Below are 26,895 nucleotides of genomic sequence, written 5' to 3' on the forward strand. Positions count from 1 at the left end.
CCCATGATAATTTTAGGGCAACACAATGATTTAATTTGTTTGAAAATAAAAAAGAAATTTTAGAGTCAAAGAAAATGTTTTAACTTTTTCATAGATTAGGAAAAATGACAATTTTAGGCTACATGAAAATCTATTATTTTACTTTTCTTTTTTTCAGCAGAGGAAAGGGACCATAGAGGCAAAAGAACCCAGGGCCCATGAAAGTCATACATAGCCCTGTGTGTGCCCTGATAAGTTCAGTGACATGTCACAGGCTGAATATGATTGGGGAATGCTGCATGCTATACCTGCTATCTTCAATGATCATATAAATCATATATCAATAATCATTGATAACATTATTTTCAGACATTATATTTAAAAATGGTCCACTACAAGGCCCATGTTGTTACAATGATGCAAGAAGAAAAACCCTAAAATGACCGTGACAGCCAATTTAGTACAAGTAGGGTTTGTATACACAAAAGGCACTTTCTGTTTTGTTTTGTTTTTCCCCACAAGCTCTTTGTATTCACAAGTACTTCTGCCAGCCATTAAAGCCAACAACTTCTACGAAAACTTTTTTCCCAAGGGTGTATATGATTGCTTATCTTTTACAATGTTCACACATTTTATTCCCTCTCCCAAATCACTACAACTAAACAATTACTTTAACCAGCAGTTATATCGAGCCTGCCAACAATATGGTTTAGTTCATCAGCAAAATCTCTTTTAGGGATTTTACCGGTTCAGCCATATCAGGGACACTTGAAAATTTGCCTACAAATATTTGCCTGCTTTCCAGTGCAGCCCTTGGAATTAAAAAAGAAAATTCCTGCCCTCAGATAAAGGTGAGATTTGAATGAATGAATCTGAATTGAGTGGCAAATAAATGAATAAATGCTGATTGGTTGGCTGACATTCTATATTCAGTGTTACTTTCTTCACAGAATGAAATGTCTGAGTGAAAAATAACAATTTTAGACAATTGACTAGCTTTTTATAAATGTAAGGAGACTTGACATTCCTTCGAAAAGTTATCCAAACCACGGATGGAGTTCTGCACCCTTCACCTGAAAGTTCTGGAATGACATAGGCATGACCTATCTGCCCATGGATTTGCGTGAATGTTTTTGAAACCAGTTTTGAGTTTATAATGTTTTAATTTCCCACTGGCAAGGAATATTTGCTTAGATCTAGTAGCAAACCAGTAATTTCCTTTGAGTAAATTTCCCTGTTTCTGTACAGGCCAAGGCATGAGAAATTTTCCCCATCTGATAGATTCATAAAACTTCAATAACTGGGTCCCTGTAAGCTTTGTTGTCTGCTTGGGGCCAGTACTATTTCTTGCTGGAATAGATGCAACTGTAACTTTTTTTTCTTTTAGAGATAGGGTCTTGCTGTGTTGCCCAGGCTGGTCTTGAACTCCTGGCATCAAGCAATCCTCCCACCTTGGCCTCCCAGAGTGCTGGGGTTATAGGCATGAGCCACTGTGCCTGGTCAACTGTAACATTTGATTGCTTGGTGAGTTTAAAAATTATACTTGGATTGCACAGAAGACAAAAGCAATAATTTATGATGCCATACACTATTCATGGCATTCCTGAAAGTAGTCCTTAAAGCTTTATTATTCCTTTTTCCTTTACTGTTCTGACAGTAAACACTTTGCACAAAGTTGAAACATTTATTAATTTATTCAGGAAGAAGAAGTGGTTAGTAATAATGGTGCTAGCTAAACTATTAATATGATAAACTCTTGTGTGCCCCCAAAAGACTGTTTAAAAATATGCAACTTTAAAATTACCCTTGAAACATTTTTTTAAAGAATGAGTGCGTACTCCTCAGCAAATGTAAAAGAACAGAAATCACAACAAACTGCCTCTCAGACCACAGTGCAATCCAGTTAAAACTCAGCATTAAAAAACTCACTCAAAACCGCACAACTACATGGTAACTAAACAAGCTGCTCCTGAATGACTACTGGGTAAATAACAAAATGAAGGCAGAAATAAAGATGTTCTTTGAAACCAATGAGAACAAAGACACAATGTACAGAATCTCTGGGACACATTTAAAGCAGCGTATAGAGGGAAATTTATAGCACTAAATGCCCACAAAAGAAAGCGTGAAAGATCTAAAATTGACAACCTAACATCACAATTAAAAGAACTAGAGAAACAACAGCAAACAAATTCAAAAGCTAGCAGAAGGTAAGATATAATTAAGATCAGAGCAGAACTGAAAGAGATAGAGACACAAAAAACCCTTCAAAATATCAATGAATCCAGGAGCTGTTATTTTGAAAACATCAACAAACTACATAAGACTGCTAACAAGACTAATAAAGAAGAAAACAGAGAAGAATCAAACAGATGCAATAAAAAATGATAAAGGGGATATCACCACCGATCCCACAGAAATACAAACTACCATCAGAGAATATTATAAACACCTCTATGCAAATAAAACAGAAAATCTAGAAGAAATGGATACATTCCTGGACTCATAATGTGTCCAAGACTAAAGCAGGAAGAAGTGGAATCTCTGAATAGACCAGTAACAGGTTCTGAAATTGAGGCAATAATTAATAGCCTACCAACCAAAAAAAGTCCAGGATCAGATGGATTCACAGCCGAATTCTACCAGAGGTACAAAGAGGAGCTTGTACCATTCCTTCTGAAACTTTTCCAATCAACAGAAAAAGAGGGAATCCTCATCCTGATACCAAAGCCTGGCAGAGACACAACAAAAAAAGAGAATTTTAGACCCATATCCCTGATGAACATCAATGCAAAAATCCTCAATAAAATACTGGCAAACCGAATCCAGCAGCATATCAAAAAGCTTATCCACCACAACCAAGTCAGCTTCATCCCTGGGACGCAAGGCTGGTTCAACATATGCAAATCAATAAATGTAATCCAGCATATAAACAGAACCAACAACAAAAACCACATGATTATCTCAATAGATGCAGAAAAAGCCTTCAACAAAATCCAACAGCCCTTCATGCTAAAAACTCTCAATAAACTAGGTATTGATGGAATAGATCTCAAAATAATAAGAGCTATTTATGATAAACCCAGAGCCAATATCATACTGAATGGGCAAAAACTGGAAGCATTCCCTTTGAAAACTGGCATAAGACAAGGATGCCCTCTCTCACCACTCCTATTCGACATAGTGTTGGGAGTTCTGGCCAGGGCAATCAGGCAAGAGAAAGAAATAAAGGGTATTCAATTTGGAAAAGAGGAAGTCAAATTGTCCCTGTTTGCAGATGACATGATCGTATATTTAGAAAACCCCATAGTCTCAGCTTTGGGCTGAAATTTTGGATCTCCTTAAGCTGTTAAGCAACTTCAGCAAAGTCTCAGGATACAAAATCAATGTGCAAAAATCACAAGCATTACTATACACCAATAACAGACAAACAGAGAGCCAAATCATGAATGAACTCCCATTCACAATTGCTACAAAGAGAATAAAATACCTAGGAATCCAACTTACAAGGGATGTGAAGGACCTCTTCAAGGAGAACTACAAACCACTGCTCAATGAAATAAAAGAGGACACAAACACATGGAAGAACATTCCATGCTCATGGATAGGAAGAATCAATATCGTGAAAATGGCCATACTGCCCAAGGTAATTTATAGATTCAATGCCATTCCCATCAAGCTACCAATGACTTTCTTCACAGAATTGGAAAAAACTACTTTGAAGTTCATATGGAACCAAAAAAGAGCCCGCATAGCCAAGACAATCCTAAGCAAAAAGAACAAAGCTGGAGGCATCACGCTACCTGACTTCAAACTATACTACAAGCCTACAGTAACCAAAACAGCATGGTACTGGTACCAAAACAGAGATATAGACCAATGGAACAGAACAGAGCCCTCAGAAATAATACCACACATCTACAACCATCTGATTTTTGACAAACCTGACAAAAACAAGCAATGGGGAAAGGATTCCCTATTTAATAAATGGAGCTGGGAAAACTGGCTAGCCATATGTAGAAAGCTGAAACTGGATCCCTTCCTTACACCTTATACAAAAATTAATTCAAGATGGATTAAAGACTTAAATGTTAGACCTAAAACCATAAAAACCCTAGAAGAAAACCTAGGCAACACCATTCAGGACACAGGCATGGGCAAACACTTCATGACTAAAACACCAAAAGCAATGGCAACAAAAGCCAAAATAGACAAATGGGATCTAATTAAACTAAAGAGCTTCTGCACAGCAGAAGAAACTACCATCAGAGTGAACAGGCAACCTACAGAATGGGAGAAAATTTTTGCAATCTACCTATATGACAAAGGGCTAATATCCAGAATCTACAAAGAACTTCAACAAATTTACAAGAAAAAAACAAACAACCCCATCAAAAAGTGGGCAAAGGATATGAACAGACACTTCTCAAAAGAAGACATTTATGCAGCCAACAGACACATGAAAAAATGCTTATCATCACTGGTCATCAGAGAAATGCAAATCAAAACCACAATGAGATACCATCTCATGCCAGTTAGAATGGCAATCATTAAAAAGTCAGGAAACAACAGATGCTGGAGAGGATGTGGAGAAATTGGAACACTTACACTGTTGGTAGGAGTGTAAACTAGTTCAACCATTGTGGAAGACAGTGTGGTGATTCCTCAAGGATCTAGAACTAGAAATACCATTTGACCCAGTGATTGCATTACTGGGTATATACTCAAAGGATTATAAATCATGCTACTATAAAGACACATGCACGCATATATTTATTGTGGCACTATTCACAATAGCAAAGACTTGGAACCAACCCAAATGTCCATCAATGATAGACTAGATTAAGAAAATGTGGCACATATACACCATGGAATACTATTGCAGCCATAAAAAATGATGAGTTCATGTCCTTTGCAGGGACATGGATGAAGCTGGAAACCATCATTCTCAGCAAACTATCACAAGGACAGAAAACCAAACACCGCATGTACCACTCATAGGTGGGAATTGAACAACGAGAACACTTGGACACAGGGCAGGAGACATCACACACTGGGGCCTGTCGGGGGGGTGGGGGACTGGGGGAGGGATAGCACTGGGGGAAATGCCTAGTGTAAATGACGAGTTGATGAGTGCAGCAAACCAACATGGCACATGTATACCCATGTAACAAACCTGCACATTGTGCACATGTACCCTAGAACTTAAAGTATAATTAAAAAAAAAAAAAGGAATGAGTGCTTAATGTGACATACTGGCAAGGACATACATTGGAAAGGAAAGTACTTTCTTCTCTCTACATTCTATTGTAATTACCTATTTATTTACTTATCTGATTTCCCCATTACTTTAAGGAATAAGATGTATTTAATGATTTCCAACCTTGGCTGCACATCAGAATCACCTAGGAAGTACTTTAAAAATACAATACCTGATTTAGTCAGCTTAGAGGATAAAGCTCAGGTTTTATACTCTAGTATTAGTTAAAAGCTGCCATGTGAGTCTAATATGCAGCTTGGGTTAAAAATCACTTGTGGAGGGCACCTTAGTACTAGCACAGGGTACCTGAGTGCTAGCACAAGCTCTGGCACATAGTAGGTGTTAAATAAATATTACCTGGAAACTTGAATACAGTCATTAATGTGTCTTTTATGAAACAAATATGAAACATGTGGCTTAGATTTTTACCTTCATAGGTCTGCTTTCTTTTATGGAAGAACACACAAAAAAATTCACATCCCATAGATGAACAACACATGTATTTGTGCTGCTGTAGATTATAATACTTAGTTATCAACTTAAACAATGATTTGGAATCACTCATTGCAAACATATGAATGCATTTCAGTTAATTTTTCACAGTAGCTACTCTAGCAAGTCAGTGAGCTCTCATGATATAGGTCTACAAGTATTATTCTTAAACTTTTATCAGGGCTGGGCATGGTGATTCATGCCTGTAATCCCAGTACTTTGGGAGGCTGAGGTGGGAGGATCACTTGAGCCCAGGAGAGGCTACATTGAGCTATGATCACACCATGGCTCTCCTGCCTGGGCAACAGAGCAAGACTCTGTTTCTAAAAACAAAAACCAAAGAAAAAGCAAAAACAAAAAGAAAAAACCCCACAATGGCATATTTAAGATGCAGCAGAAAAATGTATCTGTTACCTTATAATTGTGTTAAAGCAAAAGTATGTGTTATACTTATGTGTACTCAAATATAAGGGTGTTTCTGTACAATTGTGCAAATTTTAACTTCTGCTTTTTCTAGAAATTAATTTCTTTCCCCAACACATTTTATCAGGCATTTTTTGAATATAGCATTGTTCAGTCGTTAATTGCAAATGGCTTATTCTAGTTACCTTATTTTCGAAGTCTATTACTAGACATATTTGTATGAGGGTCATAGGAGGTAGTTTTTCTATGAATTATCTTTTATCTTGAATAACTCACCACTAAGTCCATATCTACTTTTTTTTTAAAGTTCCAACTAAGTAATCTTATGTTAAGTAAGGTTTGATTGGGGTTTGGGGATGAATCTCTCTTCTTGTGTAAAACAGTAAAAATGGAACAGTTATAATGTTTCTATATTATTTAGGAGAGGCCTTGATAGATGAACCACAGGAAAGGTATTGTACAAATTGGTGCTATATGCTGAATATTTTCTGATAAAGTTGAATTTTTGAATAGGTTTTTTTCTCATAGGCAGAAATGATATAAGAACAGAAACTATAACTCTCAACTTTTATTGTAGCAAAGCATACCACTTATTGTAGAAAAGCATAACACATTCAACTGGCATCTAGTTAAATGCTTGTTTTAACTTACAGAATGAATGAGTGAGAAAACATTGTCCAAAGATTACCATGGTGGAAAGATTAATATAAGCCTCAAAAATCAACACCTAAGGAAAAGACTTAACAATACAGTGGATGCTGATCTCCATATTGGATTATGGATCAAAATTTTCTGTTGATTAATAAATATCAAGTATTATGCACAAATCCAGATTTCCTGAAACAGAACCTTGGAGGTGGTTGTAGAGGAAAAAATGGTGGGAAAGAATCCTGGGAATGTGTATTTTTTTTTAAATTTTTATTTTTAGTTTTGGGGTACATGTGCAGGGTGTGCAGATTTGTTACATAGGTAAACGTGTGCCGTGGTGCTTTGTTGCACCTATCAACCCATCACCTAGGAATTAAGCCCAGGATGCATTAGCTACGGGAATGTGTATTTTTAGTAAGCCCTCCCTTTTCTACCCCAGGTGATTCTTATGCAAGCCATGGGGCAAGTCTGCGGTCAAGCATTGGGGAACCTCTGGTATAGTAAAGTGTACACTGAACAAAGAGTTAAAAAACTTAGGCTCTAATCATAGATCTGCTGCTAATTTATCTGGGACAATTTACTTAACCCTGACAAATTTGTCTTCTTAGTGAGGCGCTTCACTTCTTGATAACTTTTCCCATGCTTTGTAAGGTTCATTGGTGCCTAATATATTGTGATTCATCAGTTTTATCTTTCATGACTTTCTAAAGCAAACCTCTAATAGAAGAGTAAATACACAATTGCATGATTAACTTCAAGAGAAGATTAAACTGCCTATATATTCCACAAGCAAAAATTCCTAGCTCAGGACTGAACTGTGTCCTGCACCAGGAGCTTGCACATGTGTATAACATATTTTTTACATGTGTCCATTATCTGGGTTATATCCATTAATGGTCAATAAATTAGAAAAATCTGTGGCTGCCCATTGATTCTTAACATTTCAAAAGTGTGTTACCTCCAAAAGATATCTACCCCTAAACAGCAATACAAGAGATTTGCAAAAACACAACTATCTTCCAGTCTTATCAAGCACCATTCTGATGTTCTAATAATTTATTATAATTAGCAAATAGAAGTGTCTGTCAATAAAATCTAATAATTTCCCGATAACTGACTTTAGTCATTACATATATAGGCTGTGTATATGCCTACATCCATATTCCTACATCTAACAGTGCTTAACTGGCAGAGAAGAGAGGCTCATGAAATAGTTGTTGAATTAATAAAAGAAGCAAGACAAGAAGGGAAGGAAGAAAAAGCAATAGAAAAAGTTGGGCTTATTTTAATGAGGGTCATGAAGTTTTCCATCATTGGGCACGTCACCATCCACCTCCATTAGCTTATGAATCTTCCATAGGAAATATGTTGGGGCATGTGGACTTCCCTTAAATGTAAAACAAACAAACAAACAAAACCCCCAAGATATTTAGTAGAAAGACTTTCAGGATTTGTTCTGAAAGGAATAGCTCACCTTTTTTTAAACAGAGGCTTTCATTGACCAGTTTTCCCTCCTTGTTGACATCTATTTTCATCCAGCTATGGAGGTATTTCCTGGCCTTCTTGACCACTACTCTGGAGCCTTGTTTCTGGAGAAAGAGAGAGGCATTTTCCACCTCAAGGAAGCCTTCCTGATCATAGCAGGTCCATCGGGGTGCCTGGGAACAGAGGTCCAAGATGGCTGAGCGGGAGGGGCCGCGAGAGGAGTTGGAGATGGCCAAGCACAGTGCAGATTTAACATGAAGGAGCTTTTCATCCTCAGTCCACATCCACTGCTGGTTCTGGATGGTCCTGTTGCATGAGCCCACGACCACTTTCTCATTTTTGAAAAGACACTGTTGTTTCTGGACATGGACAATCTGAAACCCTTCTGGAAGATGAAAAGCTCATAAAGCACTATGTAGCAAATTATGAGGCCCGTTAGAAAACGGAAGAACCCACCCACAAATGAGCTAAATAAAATCACTAGTTTTACTTATATTTTGTTATTTCTATCATTTCAAGTGAACATTCTCATATTTAACACATGTGATTTAAAATTCCAAAGCTGACGATGTAAAATGTCAATATGTTACACTTAACTCCCCATCTTTTTTTTTTAAATTTTCACATGCTTTAGGGGAAGAAAACACACCTCTTATTGGAAAATGAAAGGAAGCTTGGAAAGAAACAAAACCATCCAAAGTGTATAGTATATTTTAGCCCAATTAGTTAGATATGCTGAAGTTATGAAACGCTCAGCTCCCTTTTTAACCATTTGACATATTCGATATAAGCTTCCTCCCTTACCTTAAAAAAGCACCCCCTTTTCCAGTCTTTAAATTCACATTGCAGTATTTATACACAAATTTCATAGTTTGAATAACAATTTTTTAAAATTGCATACATTTATCAAAAAAATAAAACAAATTTTCCCACTTCTCCAAGCACAACCTCCTAGCTAATTGCAGCCAATGAAAGTATTGATTATCACAAACTAAATTTCCTTTAGTCGTGGAGAGGAGCATTTCTCTATTTTATGACAATATCTACAGTTTTCTCTCAAATACGAATAGATTTTCTAAAAATCATCATGTGCCAGTGTAAGAAAATTAAACAACAAATTGCTAAACATCAGTATTAAAGAGCAAGATACTCTGGCTCAGAAACCATTTTCAATGAGGTTTTACTTAAATTGCCCAGCTCGCTCATGAAAATGTTCAGCCCTCCCAAATGACAACTTCCAAATAAAACACACTACATTTCCTCACCCCCTTTAATCATATTCCTTCAATTTTCTTTCTTCAACACAAAAGAAAATAAAACTATAACCGGGTTGGAAAAAGGCTTGGGGAAAGCCACAGACTGTTACATAATAATACAAACTTTTCCTCGGGGTTCTTTACGCTCTGCTCTAAATGTATCATTTCAGGGGCTGCCTGAAGCATTTGGAGGATGAGAGGAGAGCATTTATTTTCTTTTGGAGTGAAATCTCAACAGTATGGGCATAGCTGGCTCCTTTTATTCCTGCTTTTCATCGCCTTTGGCTAAACTGCCATGGAGACCTGGCCCCTTCTACCTTATTTCAGACACTTCAAAGACCAGGGACTCCTTGGCTAGATCTTGAAGAAATGCCTCAGGACACTGAGGCAGACCCACTCACCTGAGTTCCTGAAGATCAAGCAGGTAAGAATCACCATGTAAAATTCAGCCTCCATTTTCCACTTAGCAACTGTTCATGCTTCGCTTGGGGAAAAAAAAAATTCTCCCAGATAAGAGAAGCAAAGACTAGGAAGGAAATGTGCCTTCATGGTGGGGGGAAAAGTCAGTGACGAGCACTTCCTCCTATTGAATTGTTTGGGGAAGTTTTACACCAGTGTCCTTTTGTCTGTTTCCTTAGAAAGAAGGGATTATGATTACCTCTTTTTTTTTAGTGTAGAAAATATTCCAGCCTTCAAGAGCAGAGTAAATCTCGTTAAGACCTCACCTACCTTTCCTTTGGCATGTGACTGCTTCTTAACCTCAAGAAGAAAGAAAGGAATTGAAATCTCAGATAATTGAATGTTCCTGAAACATTACATCTCTTCAGGTGATGTGATTCTGCTGAATAAACATAAGCCATGTAATTGATGAGGGTCTATGACAAGTGATATTAAGACATAAACATGTACTGTTTGTATAATGATACGCTGCGAGTCTATTGAGGAAAACCACATAATGATGGCACTTCTAGATCATTATCTCCCAAGTGATGACAATATTACATTTTGAGATCGTCATCTTCACTGGGGAGATGCAGACACCAAAATTAAACCCATCGCATTATCTACTTTGGTCTTCCCCAAACAGAGGATGGCGTCTTTCCAAATAGAAAAAAAAAAAAGAATATGCTTTACTCAGTGTTTAGTATTAAGAGTTTATTGGCAGTATGAAACAAAGTCAACATTGCTGCATTAAAAATTCATATATGAGCAGAACAGCTAGTGTTTGCTGAGGGTAGTTATTTTAATTTTTTTTGTCTCTTGAAGATTGAAAGCTTTCAGAAATGTAAGGACATACATGGAAATGTCCTTATAAGGAACCTCGAAAATGGGACAGATTATATCATTCCTGAAGGCATATACCTTTTGTTGAGAGAGAGATTCCAGGTAGATAGCATATTCAAAAATCCCTTCTTAGCAAAAGAGAGACAAGTAGTTAAAACTCTTGATACTTCATAGTTGCTACAAATTTGTTTTTCCCTTTTAAAGTAAAATGACTCACGATGTGGAAATACAGTGGATAGAGTTCTGGAGCAGAAGCCACCTCTATGCCCAGTAATAGAGAGTAAATACATATATACCCAGTGACAATCATTGTGCTCTGTAATTGTTTGATAGGAGGGACTATAAATACACATTTAATAGGTAATATTATCAAGACACATTTCCATATAAAATAGTTACTGTTTTTGATTTTTGTTTTTCAAAAACAAAGACTTCTTTGTTAAAAATCCATTATCAATCACTTGCAACTTTAGCAGCAAGATTCTGGTAACTGAGAAAGGTAATAGCACTTCAAAACAGGAACAGTTTAACAGCTGACAGTCCATTCACAAGACAGATTTTGCAAACATTAAAGCATCTAACACATAATACGAATGTCTTCAGCAGCTCATCCAGTCATCACCTGATGACATTTATTACTGAATATTACATACATACATTCTGTGTGGCAGATAGAGTCAGTATAGACAAAACAAAATCTGCCTTAGGCTGTGTGACAAACCTATCATACCTCCATCATCAAAAAACCTTCAGAATAATTTGGGGGATGCTTACAAATGCATTCATATACACAAGGAGCTGGAAATCTTAAATATGTTGCCCAGTCTTCCACAACCCATGCCATACATGGGCTTCAGAGCTTCTCCTTCCTTCCATTGCAGGAAGCTCCTTCTAGAAGCCTTGGGTGGGTAATTTGATTAATCACCCCAAGAGACTGATGGTCTGACAAGTCTTCAATGACTCACTGGACAGTCTCTGCTGAAAGTCTGCTCTCATACAGGCACAGAGCATGGTGCACAAATTCATACTGCTCACTGGTTTGCACCATTCCACCTCTGCAAGGAAGAAATCATAAAATAACTGATTTTGCTAAAATCTTGTAATTTCAAGTAACACAGAGATTTCATCCAAGCTAGGGTGTTATGCCAAAGACACATAGAACAGTCGACCTAGTGGTTCTTTTGTTATCCCTCTTACCTGTGTCCAAATGTCTCAACTATCAAAGTTAACATGCTAATGTATATAAAGGGCTTAACACAGTTCCCGGCACACACTAGGCATGTGATTAATTTTTACCTGTGTAACATTACTGGGGAGGTGGTACAGCCTAATGATCAAGTACTTGGATTTGGCACCAGCCAAGGTGAGTTCAAATCCCTCCTCTGCCAATTCTTAGCTGTATGATCCTGGACAAATTCCTCGAAACCCCTTGCACTTTAGTTTCTTCCTCTGTTAAAGCAGGATAGTAAGAGTAACTACTGCTGTGAAGGTTAAATAAATTCACTGTAGCTGGTGTATTTGTATTACTTCTCAGGTGCCTCATGATTCATCTCTTGTTAAAATGGTTTATACATTTGGCTTAAAATTGATTGACGGAGACAAACCAAACAAAACTCATCTGCAAAATGTTGCTTTCTACAAGTAAAACGAAGTCTACCTTGGAATGGTTTATTTGAATATGTTGTACAGAAGCAACCTTAGCCTTTTGGTGTACTGGGTGTCTAAACACAATAGTGGGTGGGTCCTTAAATGAGTTGGAAAAAGGGAATTGGCTCTGCTCTGACATTTTCCTCTTGGTTATCACCATTATCATCACTAGCTGCCCAGCACCCTCCTTGTCAATGGATTCATAGAAAGCACTTGCCTTCATGAGAAATAATGGTGCTTCTCATTATGTTTTTATATACATAATACCTATATCACATTTTCCCCCTTTATAATTATGATCCTTTTTTAATTTTAGTTTTTGAGAAAACGTCTCCTTAATTGCTTAGGCTGTTGTGCAGTGGCATGATCACAGCTCAGTGCAGCCTCAACTTCCTGGGATCAAGCAATTCTCTCACCTCAGCCTCTGGTGTAGCTGGGACCACAGGCACCACCACACCTGGACAATTTAAAAATTTTTTTTTTTCTTGTAGAGACAAGGCCTCACTATGTTGCCCAGGCTGGTCTCCTGGACTCAAGTGATCCTCTTGTCTTGGGCTCCCAAAGTGATGGAATCACAGGCTTGAACCACGGTGTCCAGTCCTATAATTATGATTTTTTAGCTTGACAAAGTTACCAGACATTAATATGTTACTATTCCTGCTGACTGTATAAAATCATCACTATCGGTAACTATTTAAAGTCTTGTAAATTCTCTGTAACTCTGCAATCATACAACTAATCTTATCTTTTAGTTTAACTCTATGTTTTAACCAGATTTTTCCAAGTGGCTGTTAGTATCATTCAAAATAACTTTCAGATTATTTAGGCACTTCAACTTAAAAACAAGATATCTTGTCTCACTGTAACAAGACTTCTAGTTAATGGTAATAATAAAAACTGGGCTTCTATGTTTATTTGTCGATCTATGTCAATATTAAAGCAATAAAACTTCCCTGTTTTAAACTAAACAGTGATTCCCCAGGAAAATTAACATGATGTCAAAATGATGTAATTGGCAAAAAATAAAGAGGTAAATTCACAGTTTTTGGTGACAGCAACTTATTGGCAGAAGTATTTAATTGGTCTTCCCCCCCTAGAACTGTACATTTTGTTGCATTGAAGGCAACCTTCTGGGCTAAGTATTCCTTGGTCAGAAGTGAACAACAGAAATGGCCAGCTGAGAATGTGGTAATGGTTTATCTTCTTAGCTGTGTGATGACATCTGGGCTCACCTAAAATCATAGCAGGCGTTCCGAAGATGCTGGCTTGAACTGTGAAGCTTGGGAGACACCACCACAGTAAATATTAGGGTAGCTCCAGGGAGCTGAGAGGTGCCTCCCTTCCTCTGGCATTTGCACAGCTCAGGGCACCATTACTCCCCCTTGAGCTGCAGACAGTATGTGGAAGCTTCTATGTGCTCCACCTCTTGGGATCTGGTCTGTCAACTTCCTCTCACCATTTACCTCACTTTGAGGCAAGATTTTCCCCTTCTTGTATGTTCTGGTCAGCACTGGTATTTACATGTCCAACTGGTGAATGAATGGAGACACAGTTTAGAATTTAATAACTGTTTCACCGTAAGTGGGTCAGTGGTGTAATTTAATGGTTGGAGTATATTTACTATGACATTCTGTTCACTAAATCAAGGTTGTTTTAGCCATTGAAAGTGGGGAAGATGGAGAAGCATACTCATTAATTGTGGGCTGGCAAAATTCTTGCAGGTCTGAAGGCTTCAGGAAAGTATATGAAAAGTTCTCTTACCTCCCACTTAATTTGGAAAATAAAAATGAAAAAAACTGGCATCAGAGGAATTCTTAGAGATCATCCATTCTAGTCACTGACAATATAGCTTTTTTAGAAATCTTGCAATTTTAGAGGCAGCCTTTTCCAAGGTTGGCAGGAAAACTTTTAAGACATCAACATGAATCTTTCCTTTCTAACTTTCACCGCATTGGTCCAACTGAAATAACCCAAAAGAAGTCTTAAGGCTCCCCTGTAGTCACACAACAGCTCTCCAAAGGCTGGAAAACAGCCATCAAAGTCCTATAATCTTTTCTTCTTTAGACTAAACATCCTGTGGTCACTCAATATTTCTGTACAGCCTGGTTTTTCTGTCACTCACCACTCTAGTCTCCCTCTTCTACAGGCTATTTTATCAAATATGACCTTCTTAGAGTGTTGTGTCTCCTCCTGATGAGATCTATGAAGCAGGCTTATTTTCTCCTTCAGCTGCACGTTAGAGACCAATAGATCTGTGTTTGCAGGTGCATCAGGTGGTGAGGTCCCCCAGTGCCTACATGGTGCCTGGTGCTCGGTAGTATTTTAAGACACTAACTGACAGTGTAGATTAAATAAAAAGTCAACAAGACTTTTTTTGAATGTGGACATTATAGCTTTCTCCCATCCTGTAATTATGCTACTGGATTTTTGAAACTAAATGCAAGGCTTTCTATTTATTCTTGTTAATTTCAACTTGTTAGTTTCAGCACAATGCTCTTGTTTACTGGATCACTATCTATCGTCAATATATTAGTCTTCCATTTCTCACTCCCAGCATTGTGTCTCCCAGGTATTTAACAAGGATCCCTTACATCTTTTTATCTAAGGCATTATTAAAAAATAGAAAAAGAGACAAAGTAGGGTCTTTAATACGAGTAAGTTGATATCATGATATATACTATCTAATCCCATTCTATAATTATTTCCAACTAGGTTGTAGGTCCTTTAAAGACCTACAAGCATATTGGCATGGTCTTCTTATACTTGTAACAATAAAAAGCACTTACGAGTCCTAGGTAAATACTTGTCAAATGAATTACCCAGGTCATGCTATTTTCATGTCATGTGAAAACAGATAAACTCTAGGCTAAAAGAAAGCAAAAGGTATTCCAGGATGCATTCACTGGAGGCTGGTTCAAATTCAGGAACTCATCATAATCATCTTTGAAAATATTAAATAAATGTCCTATTGCATATATTGATATATAGAATAGTCTGTTGGCTGGATGCAGTGGCTCATGCCTATAACCCCAGCACTTTGGGAGTGCTGGATGGATCACTTGAGCCCAAAGTGGGAGGATCACTTGAGCCCAGGAGCTCGAGACCAGCCTGGGTAACATAGTTAGACCCTGTCTACAATTTAAAAGAAAAATTAGCTGGACATGGTGGTGTATGCCTGTGGTCCCAACTACACAGGAGGTTGAGGCCAGAGGATAGCATTTGCTCTACAACAGGTAATCCATTCTTAGAAATGTCAACAGAGTCTTCTTTCTTCTTAGTTTTGATATGGGGTCTTGCTTTGTTGTCCAGGCTGGAGTATAGTCATGCAATCACAGCTCACTGCAGCCTTGGCCTCCCAGGCTCAGGTGATTCTCCCACCTCAGCCTCCCAAGTAGCTGGGATGACAGGTGCATGCCACCATACTGAGCTAATTTTTTCTGTGTGTGTGTGTGTGTTTTTTTTTTTTTTTTTTTTTAAGAGAGAGAGATTGGGTTTTGCCATGTTGCCCAAGCTGGTCTTGAACTCCTAGGCTCAGGCAATCCATCCACCTCAGCCTCCCAAAGTGCTGGGATTACAGGCATGAGCCACCATGCCTGGCAAATGCAGTTTTTTAGATAGGCTGGTCATAGCAAAAAAAAGAAACACCTAAGAAGCTAGTACAGTGTCTGTATACAAAATATATTTATGGAATAAATGTATAAAGCTTGGTTAACTATGGAACTCTCAAGAGAGCTCTATAGTTATTCATCCTCAGGAGAGCTCTGACTTGACTTCAGGAAGCTCTTAGATCAGATAGGTTTCACGGATTTGCTAAAATCTGGATCTATATTACTGATATAAAGTTCCCAATACAAAGTGGTTCTGGGAGGTGAGAAACAAGGGTACTCTTTTTCTTACTTTGTTTTTCTTTTTCTTTTTGGGGCAGGGTCTCACTGTGTCATCCTGGCTGGATCATGGCTCACTGCAGCCTCAACCTCCCAGGTCAAGTGATGTCCTTAGCCTCCCAAGTAGCTGGGACTACAGGTGTGCACCAATATGCATGCACCTTAAATTGCAAACAGAAGTGAAACTTAACTCAGGTTCATATCTGATAAATGCTTATGTTAGAACTAAAACATAACCCCAGCCAATCATAAGCATCCAACTCACATATTGTTATGTCAGTAAGGACTTTCCAATACAGTACCTGAAAAAAGGCAATTATGTAATTGCAAACCAACCAAATAAATTGTTTGTTTCTGTACTTTCCCAATAAATACTTGCCTCTGGCGTTTTGTCATTGGAACACTAAACCTCATTTGGTCTGGTGTTTCCCAATGTATGACTGGCTTCTTACTAAATAAACTCTTTAAAATTTTATTGTGCGTCAGATATTTCTTTTCCAGTACACGTTTGTTTTCCCAGGAGGTATAATACATTAAGTGAAAATACCTACTGCTGAGCAGGAGTTAGTTTACCAAAAAAGAGTAAGGTCAAATAAAAATGTCAAGGGAACCCAGCTAGCTGAGAGAATGGTGCCAAGTTCATTACTGGGGAGACCAGAGTGTGTTAAGAGGGAAAAAGACAGCATATACTGTTGTCAAGACAAATTCTGTCTCCACCACTTACTAGATATTTTACCCAACTACATAATCTCTGCAGTGCTCAGTTTTTTCATCTGCAAATGATGCGACAATAAAAACAATAGTTCCTACTTTATAGCATTGTTGTGAGAAATAAATGGAACAATCACTTAACATGTTTAGCACATAGCCAAGCACATATCAATACCATAAATGTCAACTATTATTATTGTTATTGTTACTCTTTGGTACCATCTGGTCAAACAGGACTGGTTAGGAGGCTCTGGAGTGAGGCCCCCAAAGACCCTGGAGAACCAAGAGCAAATCTGGCAGAGGACATTAGTTTGCCCATTAAGTTCCAAATATCTTTCTAAATATTGACCAGCCTAGAAGACAGGCACAGTGGAGGCAGATGATGAAAATAGTAGGCTTGGAGTCTGACAGATTCAGGTTTGAATGCTTGTTTTTTAACTTACTTAGCTAAATGATTTTAGACAAGTCATTTAGTCCTTCCCAACCTGGCTTTTCTCACTTGTAAAATGACATAAATGACAAACGTCATCGGGTTGTGAGGATTAAATGAATCAGGGCATATCAATGTCTGGCTGAAGGCTATTCACAGAATCCCCAGAAGCCCAGGGTTCTACAAAGGTGCCTGAGGACCCTGGGCAGGGCAGAGGAGGAGGATGGGTCATTAGGACTAGATGCCAATCCCAGCTTTGACCAGGGAAGTTGTGTTTTTTATTGGTTTTCTGTGTTGGTGTTCTGTGGAAGATTCTGCCTGCAAAAAGTTTTCCATTGTTCACAAAGAAGTTTGAAAACCACTGGCCTGGCGAATAAGGTATTTAGGTATTTATCTAATAAGGCTTCAAGTTTTACAAGGTTTGAATGAGAGAATCCACAAAATGCTTGGCACAGTAACTGCCCTTCAGTGAGTACTAAATAAATGCTGTGTATTATTTTTCTTATTCTTAGTTAATACGACACCTAGGGTAACCATGTTTGGAAGAGTTGTGGTTCATTGGTGTTGTCCTGGTGTCATTATCAATTGGGTCACCTTTCACTCTCAGAAGTACCTTGGTTCGGATGATAAATTATTTGTTCATCCTAATGATGCCCCATTCCATGCTGTGGAAGAAAGTCATTCCCTTTATTGCAAAAGTGGTGTTAGCCACGTGGCTTGGATTTCTTTGTGCCCACAGACTATGAACGCTGTGTTTGGCCAGGCCAGAGAGGATTCAGATATACTACCCTCCTATAAATGTCAGATAATCTCATATCACATTAGCCCTGCCAAATACAAAGATCAGTGTCGTCTCAGTCTCCGTGCAGAACAGCACGTAGCTGTGTCAGCTGGGGGTAAACTCAGGTTAGAAAGGGAAAAAAAAATGTAGTCTTTTTCCCTTTGCTACTGGGAGGGTGTTTTGAAAAAAACCTCTCCAGATGCCCAGGAGAGAGATTTGGCTTTTAACATGTTAAAATTTTGACCTTTTGTGACTATTCACTCACACATACAGAGAGCAACAGCCTTTCCTGTCGTACCGCCCAGCCCGTATCCGGTCTAATCAGTAGACAGAAGAAATTCTGCAGTGATGACTCACTTCTGGGCTAACAATGAAACTTATGCTCCTTTGCTTTTTATTATTTTCAAGTCTGGAATTCTTTTGGTAAAGTTTGGTACAGTAAATTTAGAACAAAAGGTGTGGACGTTAATGTGCCTCCTGGGTAAAGTTCCAAGAGCTTGGGCGTGAGTCAAGTGAGGCTACTGTCTGCTGTGCTTAGCCGGGGTCAGCTGTAAGGTGTGTCTGGCCCCTTGGACAGAGGATTTCCCATGTCTTTACACAGATGTCATATGAAGGAGGGAGAACTTAAATGTAAATTTGGCCAATTCTGACCAGGTATTTTGAACACAGACACCTTCTCCAAAATAGATGTGTTCTAAAGTATTTGTAGGTCATAAAAATCAGCATATATCAAATGATAATTCAATTGATGAGTCTAACATATTTTGAGTTCCATTTTTTTTCCTCTGAAAATTAGCCGTTTTCCTCTGAACACTCAAGTTAACACCTAATTAACTCCAAGCTAGGAAGAAGGAAAATGTCCTGGCAGCCACTTGGAAGATTCAGTCAGCATAATATGTTTTACAAAGTAGACCTCTTGTTATGATCTCAGGAATTATAATGTCAAGTAAATCCACACCAATTTCTAGGGCTTTATCTCCAAGTGTCCTTAAAATAAGCAAATCAAAATGTTGAATTCCTGATCTTCAAATGAGATCTTTGAAGTTCATTAATTAGAGGAATCTTTGTGATTATTTGGGAATGCAGAGAAATATGGATAAATGTAAGGTTACAGTTGATAAACCTTAGACCAACAAGCAGAAACTTTAGTTTTGAAATTATTTCAACCAGGTTTTGGAAACAAAAAATATGTTGGGGACATATATTAGCCTTGGAAATTGATGGCATATATATTCTTCTGAGATGGCTGTAGTTAAAAAAAAAAAAGAAAATCATCGAACTGAGTGACTAATCAAAACATTTAAACAATGATATGACGCACATTGGAAGCATCTTTTTATCCTGTGTGGGAAGCCACAAGTGAGGCCTTTGGATGTCATTCCAGTTTAAGCCCTCTAAGGTAAGGATGTACAGGCAACTACAAATTCCATCCTTGACTCTTAAAAAGAAGGATTCGACAGATAATTTCCTGCTACTCAGGAAGAAAAAAAAGAGGAAAAAAAAGGCCTTGGAATAAGATATTATTTTATATGTTTCACTTCCCAGGTTCTGTTTTAAAATTCTTCCAGTGTCCAGTTGCCAATGGGATTAAAAGGAAAACGATGAGGAAAAAGTTATCTGAGGTCAATCTGCAATGGAATATGTTCCTTTCCTGCCTGCTTAGATGTCTTCTGATAGTCACGAATTGATCTTTAGTCATACTTCTGTAATATCTATATGCATGTGAAGCACTGTCTGATGTTAAAATATAAACATCATCTATAGTAATAAACTGAGACACTGCATCTCTCATGCTAAATGTGTAAATGACCTTCTGTCACTATCTCAAACTGTAGAACCTTGACATACCCAAGCCTAAATGAATCTCTTTTAGCAAGAGCTACATGCAGCAAAGCTGGTTGGCTTAGCTTTATAGCAATTGGTATTTTTAACTAGGTGGTATAGTTGAACAATTTAGTGATATTTGAGATTAGAAGATTTAAGTATTATATGGAAGGGCTTTCTAAGTAATAAAAAATGATTATACTATGTTCAGTTTAGTACTAATGTTATGGATCTTTTTTCAACTATAATTTTAAAAAATTGACCTATACATTTACGGTAATCTCCTGTTAATAGGAAAATGTGATTGAGCAAAATATCCCTTTTGCAACAATGCTGGCCAACAGAAAGTTCATTGTACTTATCATATTCAGATATTAATAAGTAATCTAAACTAAAATAATCAGAGATAGAGATAAACAATTTTCCCTGGTTTATATAGCAACTAGTTCAGGGTCATTGCTGAAGGCAGGATTAGAATGTGAACTTCCTCTCTCTTCATCCTGAGTGTAACCCACTTAGGCTTCCCACTCCAGAAAACAACAGCAGAACCCCCAAAATCCAGAATTTAGTCAATCTAATTTGAGCAAAATTGAAAGTTCAGTTCAGAGTGTTTTATAAAAACTTCAAAATTGGTCATGTGGCCTTGGAGATGTCCCCTTTTTTGGTTTTGGATTCTTCCTTTAGAATGAAAACTTTGGGCAATATATTCCTGAGGCTAGATTTTTTTAAAAAACCCACCCTTTTCCTAGGAGATGTTTGGTAAATGTTATGACTATTGCGGCTATCCCATTGTTCTCCACATAAACAAATCTTCAAAGACTCAAAGAAAGCAAGAGCTGAGAGGGATCTCAGAAAGCCAGTTGGTCACTCTGCAATCACTGAATTCCAGCATGGAGAAGCATCTTGTTAGAGGAGTCCTGACATCCACTTAAGCTTTGTTGTGAGTCACACAATGAATATTAACTTGCAAGCATTAAAATACAACAATCAGGTGGAGGTCCATGAAATATCTTACTCTTGATAGTAAGATATTTCTGGTTTTTATACCAGAAAAGGTTGGAGATCACTGTTACGCCCCACATCTCCTTTTACTATGTAGACAGAGAGGCCTAGAGTGGACAAATGGTCACACAGAAAATTAGGGGGCAGAGCCACGCACCAAGCTCCTTGACATCTAGTCCAGAGATGTCCGGCACCTCATTCTTTTGCTAGTCTTACCAGTGTTCAGTTGCAATTGCCATACCACCCACTTCATCTTTTAATTAAAAGCGAATGCAGTGGGAATGAAGGGATGATCCCTTAATGCCCTTCTAAATAAAACATTCGTGGGTGCCTTGCACTGAATTTGAACTCCTACTTGGAAAAAAAAAAGAAATCTTATTTTAGTTCAAAATATGCTCAAAAGTATTAGTAAAAGGAGAATCACAGACTCATGAATCTGCAATGAGAACTGAGCATCTATTAATAGAAGTTCTCACAAAGCCAATAAAAATAATGTCTTGCCAGAGAATGAGGAATCTACCAAATGGTTTTGTCATTGTTATACTGGAAATATCCATTCAGCATAACACATTCGTCTCTGAACCAGACCATTTGAATTTATTACTAAAATGCAGATTTTTAACTTGAGTAGAAATTGCTTGTTCTTTTCATGTTAAATTACAATGACCAGGCATTGTAATTTTTCGGGTGGTGGTGGAAATCAAAATTTTAATCCTATCCAGTGTTCAAGCTCTTGACTGATCGGTCATGAAATGAGCCCCATTTCAAGTATCCAAATCACTGCCTTGTCTTTTTCTTTGCTGTTAGCCATATCTGGACTCCTCAGAGGAGGCAGCTACAAGTGGAGAGGGGTAGATTATAAGAATAAGATGCACAGTATGCAGCCTTCATTGCTAGTGGTTGGAGGTTGTTAAAAAGAGTAGAAAGGGATAGAGGAAGGCCTGTGAAGCTTGTATTCTGCCGAATACAAAATATAAGCCTTCTGATATATTGGCTCTGTCTTTTCTCTCTCTTATTACACTTAGCTGCTTTTAATTAGTTGGTTCCACCATTCCTTTCCCACCACCTTTGTTTTTTTTGAGTCTCACTCTCTCGCCCAGGCTGGAGTGCAGTGGCGTGAAGTCGGCTCACCACAACTCTGCCTCCCGGGTTCCAGCAATTCTCCTGCCTCAGCCTCCTGAGTAGCTGGGACTACAGGTGTGCACCACCATGCCTGGCTAATTTTTGTGTTATTAGTAGAGATGGGGTTTCACCATGTTGGCCAGGCTGGTTTTGAACTCCTGACCTCAAGTGATCTGCCTGCCTCATCCTCCCAAAGTCTGGGACTACAGGCCTGAGACACCGTGCCGGGCCCTTTTCCTCTTTTTAGGGGTCCAGGTTCAGGCTTAAATTACTATCCTATCTCTAGTCTTCTCTTCACCACAAAGCTTCTTGAAAGAACAGCTTATCTTTATTATTACAACTTCTTTCCCTCTCATTTAGATGGTTCTTGAGGAAATTCGTCTGTGGTCAAATAAATGTGAAAGAGTGCTTAAATAAAATTAAAGGAGTTTCTACATTGGAAGATTTTAGATTTTTTAATGCATTAATGCTTATTGTGAGTCTCCGAGTGGGGAAGACTTCGAATATAGTGTAGGGCTGGGTGCCATGGCTCATGCCTGCAGTCCCAGCACTTTGGCAGCCCGAGGCAGGCGGATCACCTGAGGTCAGGAGTTCGAGACCAGCCTGGCCAACATGGTGAAACCCTGCCTCTACTAAAAATACAAAAATTAGCCGGGAGTAATCCCAGCAACTCGGGAGGCTGAGGCAGGATAATCGCTTGAACCCAGGAGGTGGAGGTTGCAGTGGGCCCAGATCATGCTACTGCACTCCAGCCTGGGTGACAAGAAAGAAATTCCATCTCAAAAAAACAAAACAAAACAAAACAAAACAAAACAAACAAAATATATATATATATAAACAGCTTTTCCCCGAACTTAGTCAAGAACCTACTTTGTGCCTGAACGCCACCAAGAGGGTTTGGCTTAGGAGGCTCTCAGTAAATAATTGTTAATTAAACTATGTCCTGAGAAGGACAATCTGGGAAACTGGGAAAGCTGGTTAAGACACCCATTTTTCTACACCCAGGTGCCTGATTCATGCTCAGTAGCAGATGTCTAGTGATGCCTGTTGAATGAATGAATGTATGCAGGATTCAGGAGCACCACTCTGAGCAGAGGTCTCAGATGCCTGTTTCACAGAACACAGGATGCAGGCCCATCAATTAGGTTGGTGCAAAAATAATTATAATAGCAAAAACCCCAATTACTTTGGCACCAAACTAATACAAACACTCATTCCATTCTAAAAATATCCTAAGACAGAGCTAGCTTCAAGGGATCGTGACCTGTGCAGTCATATACCTCTCACCTTCTTGTGCTGAGAAGGACCCTGAACTTGGGTTAATGCTTTGCTGTCACTGTCTTGAAGTATTTGATACTTTTTAATCAACAGATGCCACATTTTCATTTTATACTGGGCCTCACAAATTATGTAGCTGGTCCTGCCCACAGTGTCCCTTGGAGTGCTCTTCAGCTCTGTCTTAGTGCCGCTTGCTTTCCCAAGACAAGCCATGAGCTTATCTAACAGTCTCCTTGATTGAAGGACCTCACCATGGCGTGTCCAGCATCTGAAGCCCTCTTCAATTTCCCTTCACCAAAACCCAAGTTCTGAATGTATTCCTAATGCCGGGAGTTAACACTCTCTCCAGCTACCACACTGAAAAGAACAGATCACTTCGTTTAGATTGAAGCATTAATAGCATAGTAGACATAAAGTGTTATGCCATCTCCCATCCCCAGATTCAATAAACTTTAGAAAAAGATAATTCTTTTAAAAGAATCCATCCAAGATTAGCTCTTTACTAGCAGTACTTTAGACATTTGCTGTACATTTTAGCATCCTCCATAGATAGATATTTTAAGAAGCAGCAATTTTTTTGTCCCTCAAATTGTACTCTTAAGGCAGTTGCTGACAACGTCACTCCATCTATTCATAAAGGAGCTCTCATTTATACTAAAAACGGTTTTAAAAATTATGGTGTCCTGTTGTCAATGCATTTTGTTTTTAAGAGGTGGAGTTTTGCTATGTTGCCCAGGGTGGGTGGCCTCAAACTCCTGGGCTCATTTGTTTAAAATGGCAGAGTATTATCAAAGAGATATGTTTTTGTCAAGAAGTTTTACAATAAACATATTCCAAAAGCCTATTTACTTTTCCATAAGATTGATAAAAATCAGAGAAATAATTAGAGATCAGGTAAATGTCCCAGATTCCAATAGGTCCATTTTGTTACTTCCCAAGCTACTTGACTTTGGACAAGTTACTCGCTACCTCGAATTCTTTGGTTCCTCATTAAAAAAAAAAAAAAATTAGGCCCAGATGCTTCTTTTCCTTCACTTGGGTTTGTTTTGGGAGTTAAATAAGTCATGTGCTTTGAAGACAATGGTGAAGAGTCCATGATTAAATACATTCCGTATGTATTAAATACATAGTGCATTCTGGAATCTCTGGACAGATTCAGAGCTGAAGGTAAGGATAGCCAGGAAAATCGGAATTTGGGGACAAGGTTTGAACAAGTGATGAAGAAAGATATGCTGCAAGTGCATAACGGTAGACATTTGGATTGGCTGAGACCAGTTTTCCCTTTACTGCCATGAGCCAAAAACATGGTTAATGGCAGCAGTTAGCCACACATTGGAATTTTTAAAATTAGGTATGATAGGAAAAAGCTGAAGGACTGGAACAAGAGGCAAGAATAATGGGGGAGAAAAAGAAGTAAGATGAGGTGAAACGAAAGGGATAGGTTTTCTGTTCTGCTTTTCATAACAACTAGAAGAGTGTACAACAGAAGGAAGAGACAAGAAAAGGAAAACATATGTTGATCCTGTGAAGGAAGGAGGCTGGAGGAAAGACCTTTCAAAGGAAGGTTCAAGGAGAGGATCTGTTTCATAAACAACAGAAACAGCTGCTCAGAAAGAATGCAGAAAGGGTCTTGATGAAGAAATCAGAATGATTTTGATGCATATATTGGCAGTCATTCAAACTCAAGGGGGTTGGGTGCCTATAGGCTTCAGATCAGCAGAGAAGTTGGATGTGTTTTCAAGATCCTATCAGAAGTGAAAAGACAAGACCTGTGGGAAGAACTTGGTGGTGACGGAAGGCCAAGGCTAAAGTTTCTGACCATTTGCTTTAGGAAGGAAGGAGCAGATAGAAGAGGCATTGTGATGTGGTTTACAAAAATGCATTTGTAATTCCATTCAAAACTAGAGGACAATTTGTTAGACCTGAAAGGGGAATGTGACTGGGAAGTGGAACCCAAGGTGGAGGTCAGGCTATGAAAGCGGGCAGGGGAGGTGGGAGATGGGAGGGTGAGCAGGCAAGAATTAATGGTAACATAACAAGAGCCAAGAAAAAGAGCAAACCAAGCCTGTTTTTCAGCACGTTCTTCCACATAGGATCAGAACAGGTGTTGCTGGAGGCCAACTTGGTTTGGAGTCACTTTAGATCCATGCATATGTTTGGCATTCATGGAGTTCTGGCACTAAACAAGAACACAGGACTCCAAGGTATGAACTGGAGTCCCCGGGTGATCTGGGGTCTCAGGTGGCAGCCTTGTCTACAGAAGCACAAATCAGGACAGATGAAAGTCAATGTGGGAGCAGCTCTGGCTGACTGAGTGCTGCTTCTCCCCCTCAGAGTTAGGGCCCCTTTCCTGTGTGAAGACAGGCCCCAAAATTTGAAGTGAAGCAACTGATCCTATTCCAGCTGAGGTGGACTACACAGGATGGAAGGCAAAGGAATATCAGGAGATTAAGGCAGGAATTATAACAGGAGAAGGGATAATTGGAACTGATCTTTTTTATGTACCAAAAGAAAACATTTTTGGAAGCAGTTACATGTGGGGTGTGGTAAGAGGGAAGCAGGATTGGGGGGTAAAGAGAGGATAAGCAATGTAGGCTGAGTGTTCTACTAAATACATTTCAGGTTTAATGTCATTTAAATGTGGCTGAAGTCCTGTGAGTTATACATTACTATTTCCAGTTTACAGGCACATGTTAGGTTCCTTGCTACGTATAGTGATAGCAACTGTGGAAACTTGATTGAATGCTTATTACACACCAGGCATTTCACATAGTTCATATCATCTTTTCATCCTTACAATAACAATAGGAAGTATGTACTACTATTACTCCAATTTTCCAAATGAGAAAACTGAGGTATGGAGAAGAGTAGTAACTTGCCCAAGGCCATACAACCAAAAAAATGGTGGAATCCGGGATGTAAACTCAGGCAGGCAATCTGTTTCCAGAGCCCAGAATGTTAATCGCTATGATGAACTGCTTCTAGAGTTTACATGCTAACAGAAAGAGAAAATAATAAAGAAAGAAACAAACATAGTAGAAAACAAAGAGGGAAGATACAGTTAGAAAGACTTAGAGGCTACTGTTTAAAAAGGAGACAAGAATGTTACGGAAGGGGAGGGAAAAACTAATCTGGATAGGGAAATTTGAATGTTAATTTTTTTAGAGGTAAAAGAAACTTCACAGATAATTTTAATAATAAAGATGATAATAACATAACAAACATTTATTGAGGGCTTACTATGTGCCAGACTCTATTCCAAGTGCTTTACATATATTATCTCATTTTTCAGAATAATCTTCTTGTCTTTTTTATTGAAATCCCAGGACATAGCACATAGTGCTCAAAGCATATTTGTTGAAAAAAAATCTCGAAAGGTAATTATATGG

General features: G+C 38.4%; 2 protein-coding genes across 4 annotated transcripts in view; both read right to left on the reverse strand.

Moving 5' to 3' along the window:
- The window catches only part of PTPRB (protein tyrosine phosphatase receptor type B), a 121,015-nt gene extending 110,981 nt beyond the window's left edge, over positions 1-10,034 (reverse strand). The window contains exons 1-2 of the mRNA XM_004053562.5: positions 9,945-10,034; positions 8,277-8,672 (exon numbers count right to left, since the gene is read on the reverse strand). Coding sequence (XP_004053610.3) covers positions 8,277-8,672; positions 9,945-9,999 — 451 coding nt within the window. The 5' untranslated portion in view covers positions 10,000-10,034. The remainder of the gene's footprint in view (positions 1-8,276; positions 8,673-9,944) is intronic.
- Positions 10,035-10,677: 643 nt separating this feature from the next.
- The window catches only part of PTPRR (protein tyrosine phosphatase receptor type R), a 282,554-nt gene continuing 266,336 nt past the window's right edge, over positions 10,678-26,895 (reverse strand). For all 3 annotated transcript variants that reach the window (XM_004053566.5, XM_055357042.2, XM_055357043.1), the window contains one exon: positions 10,678-11,882. In XM_004053566.5, the coding sequence (XP_004053614.2) occupies positions 11,789-11,882 (94 nt within the window). In that variant the 3' untranslated portion in view covers positions 10,678-11,788. The remainder of the gene's footprint in view (positions 11,883-26,895) is intronic.

This window comes from Gorilla gorilla, chromosome 10 (assembly GCF_029281585.2).
Source record: "Gorilla gorilla gorilla isolate KB3781 chromosome 10, NHGRI_mGorGor1-v2.1_pri, whole genome shotgun sequence".
Lineage (NCBI taxonomy): Eukaryota > Metazoa > Chordata > Mammalia > Primates > Hominidae > Gorilla > Gorilla gorilla.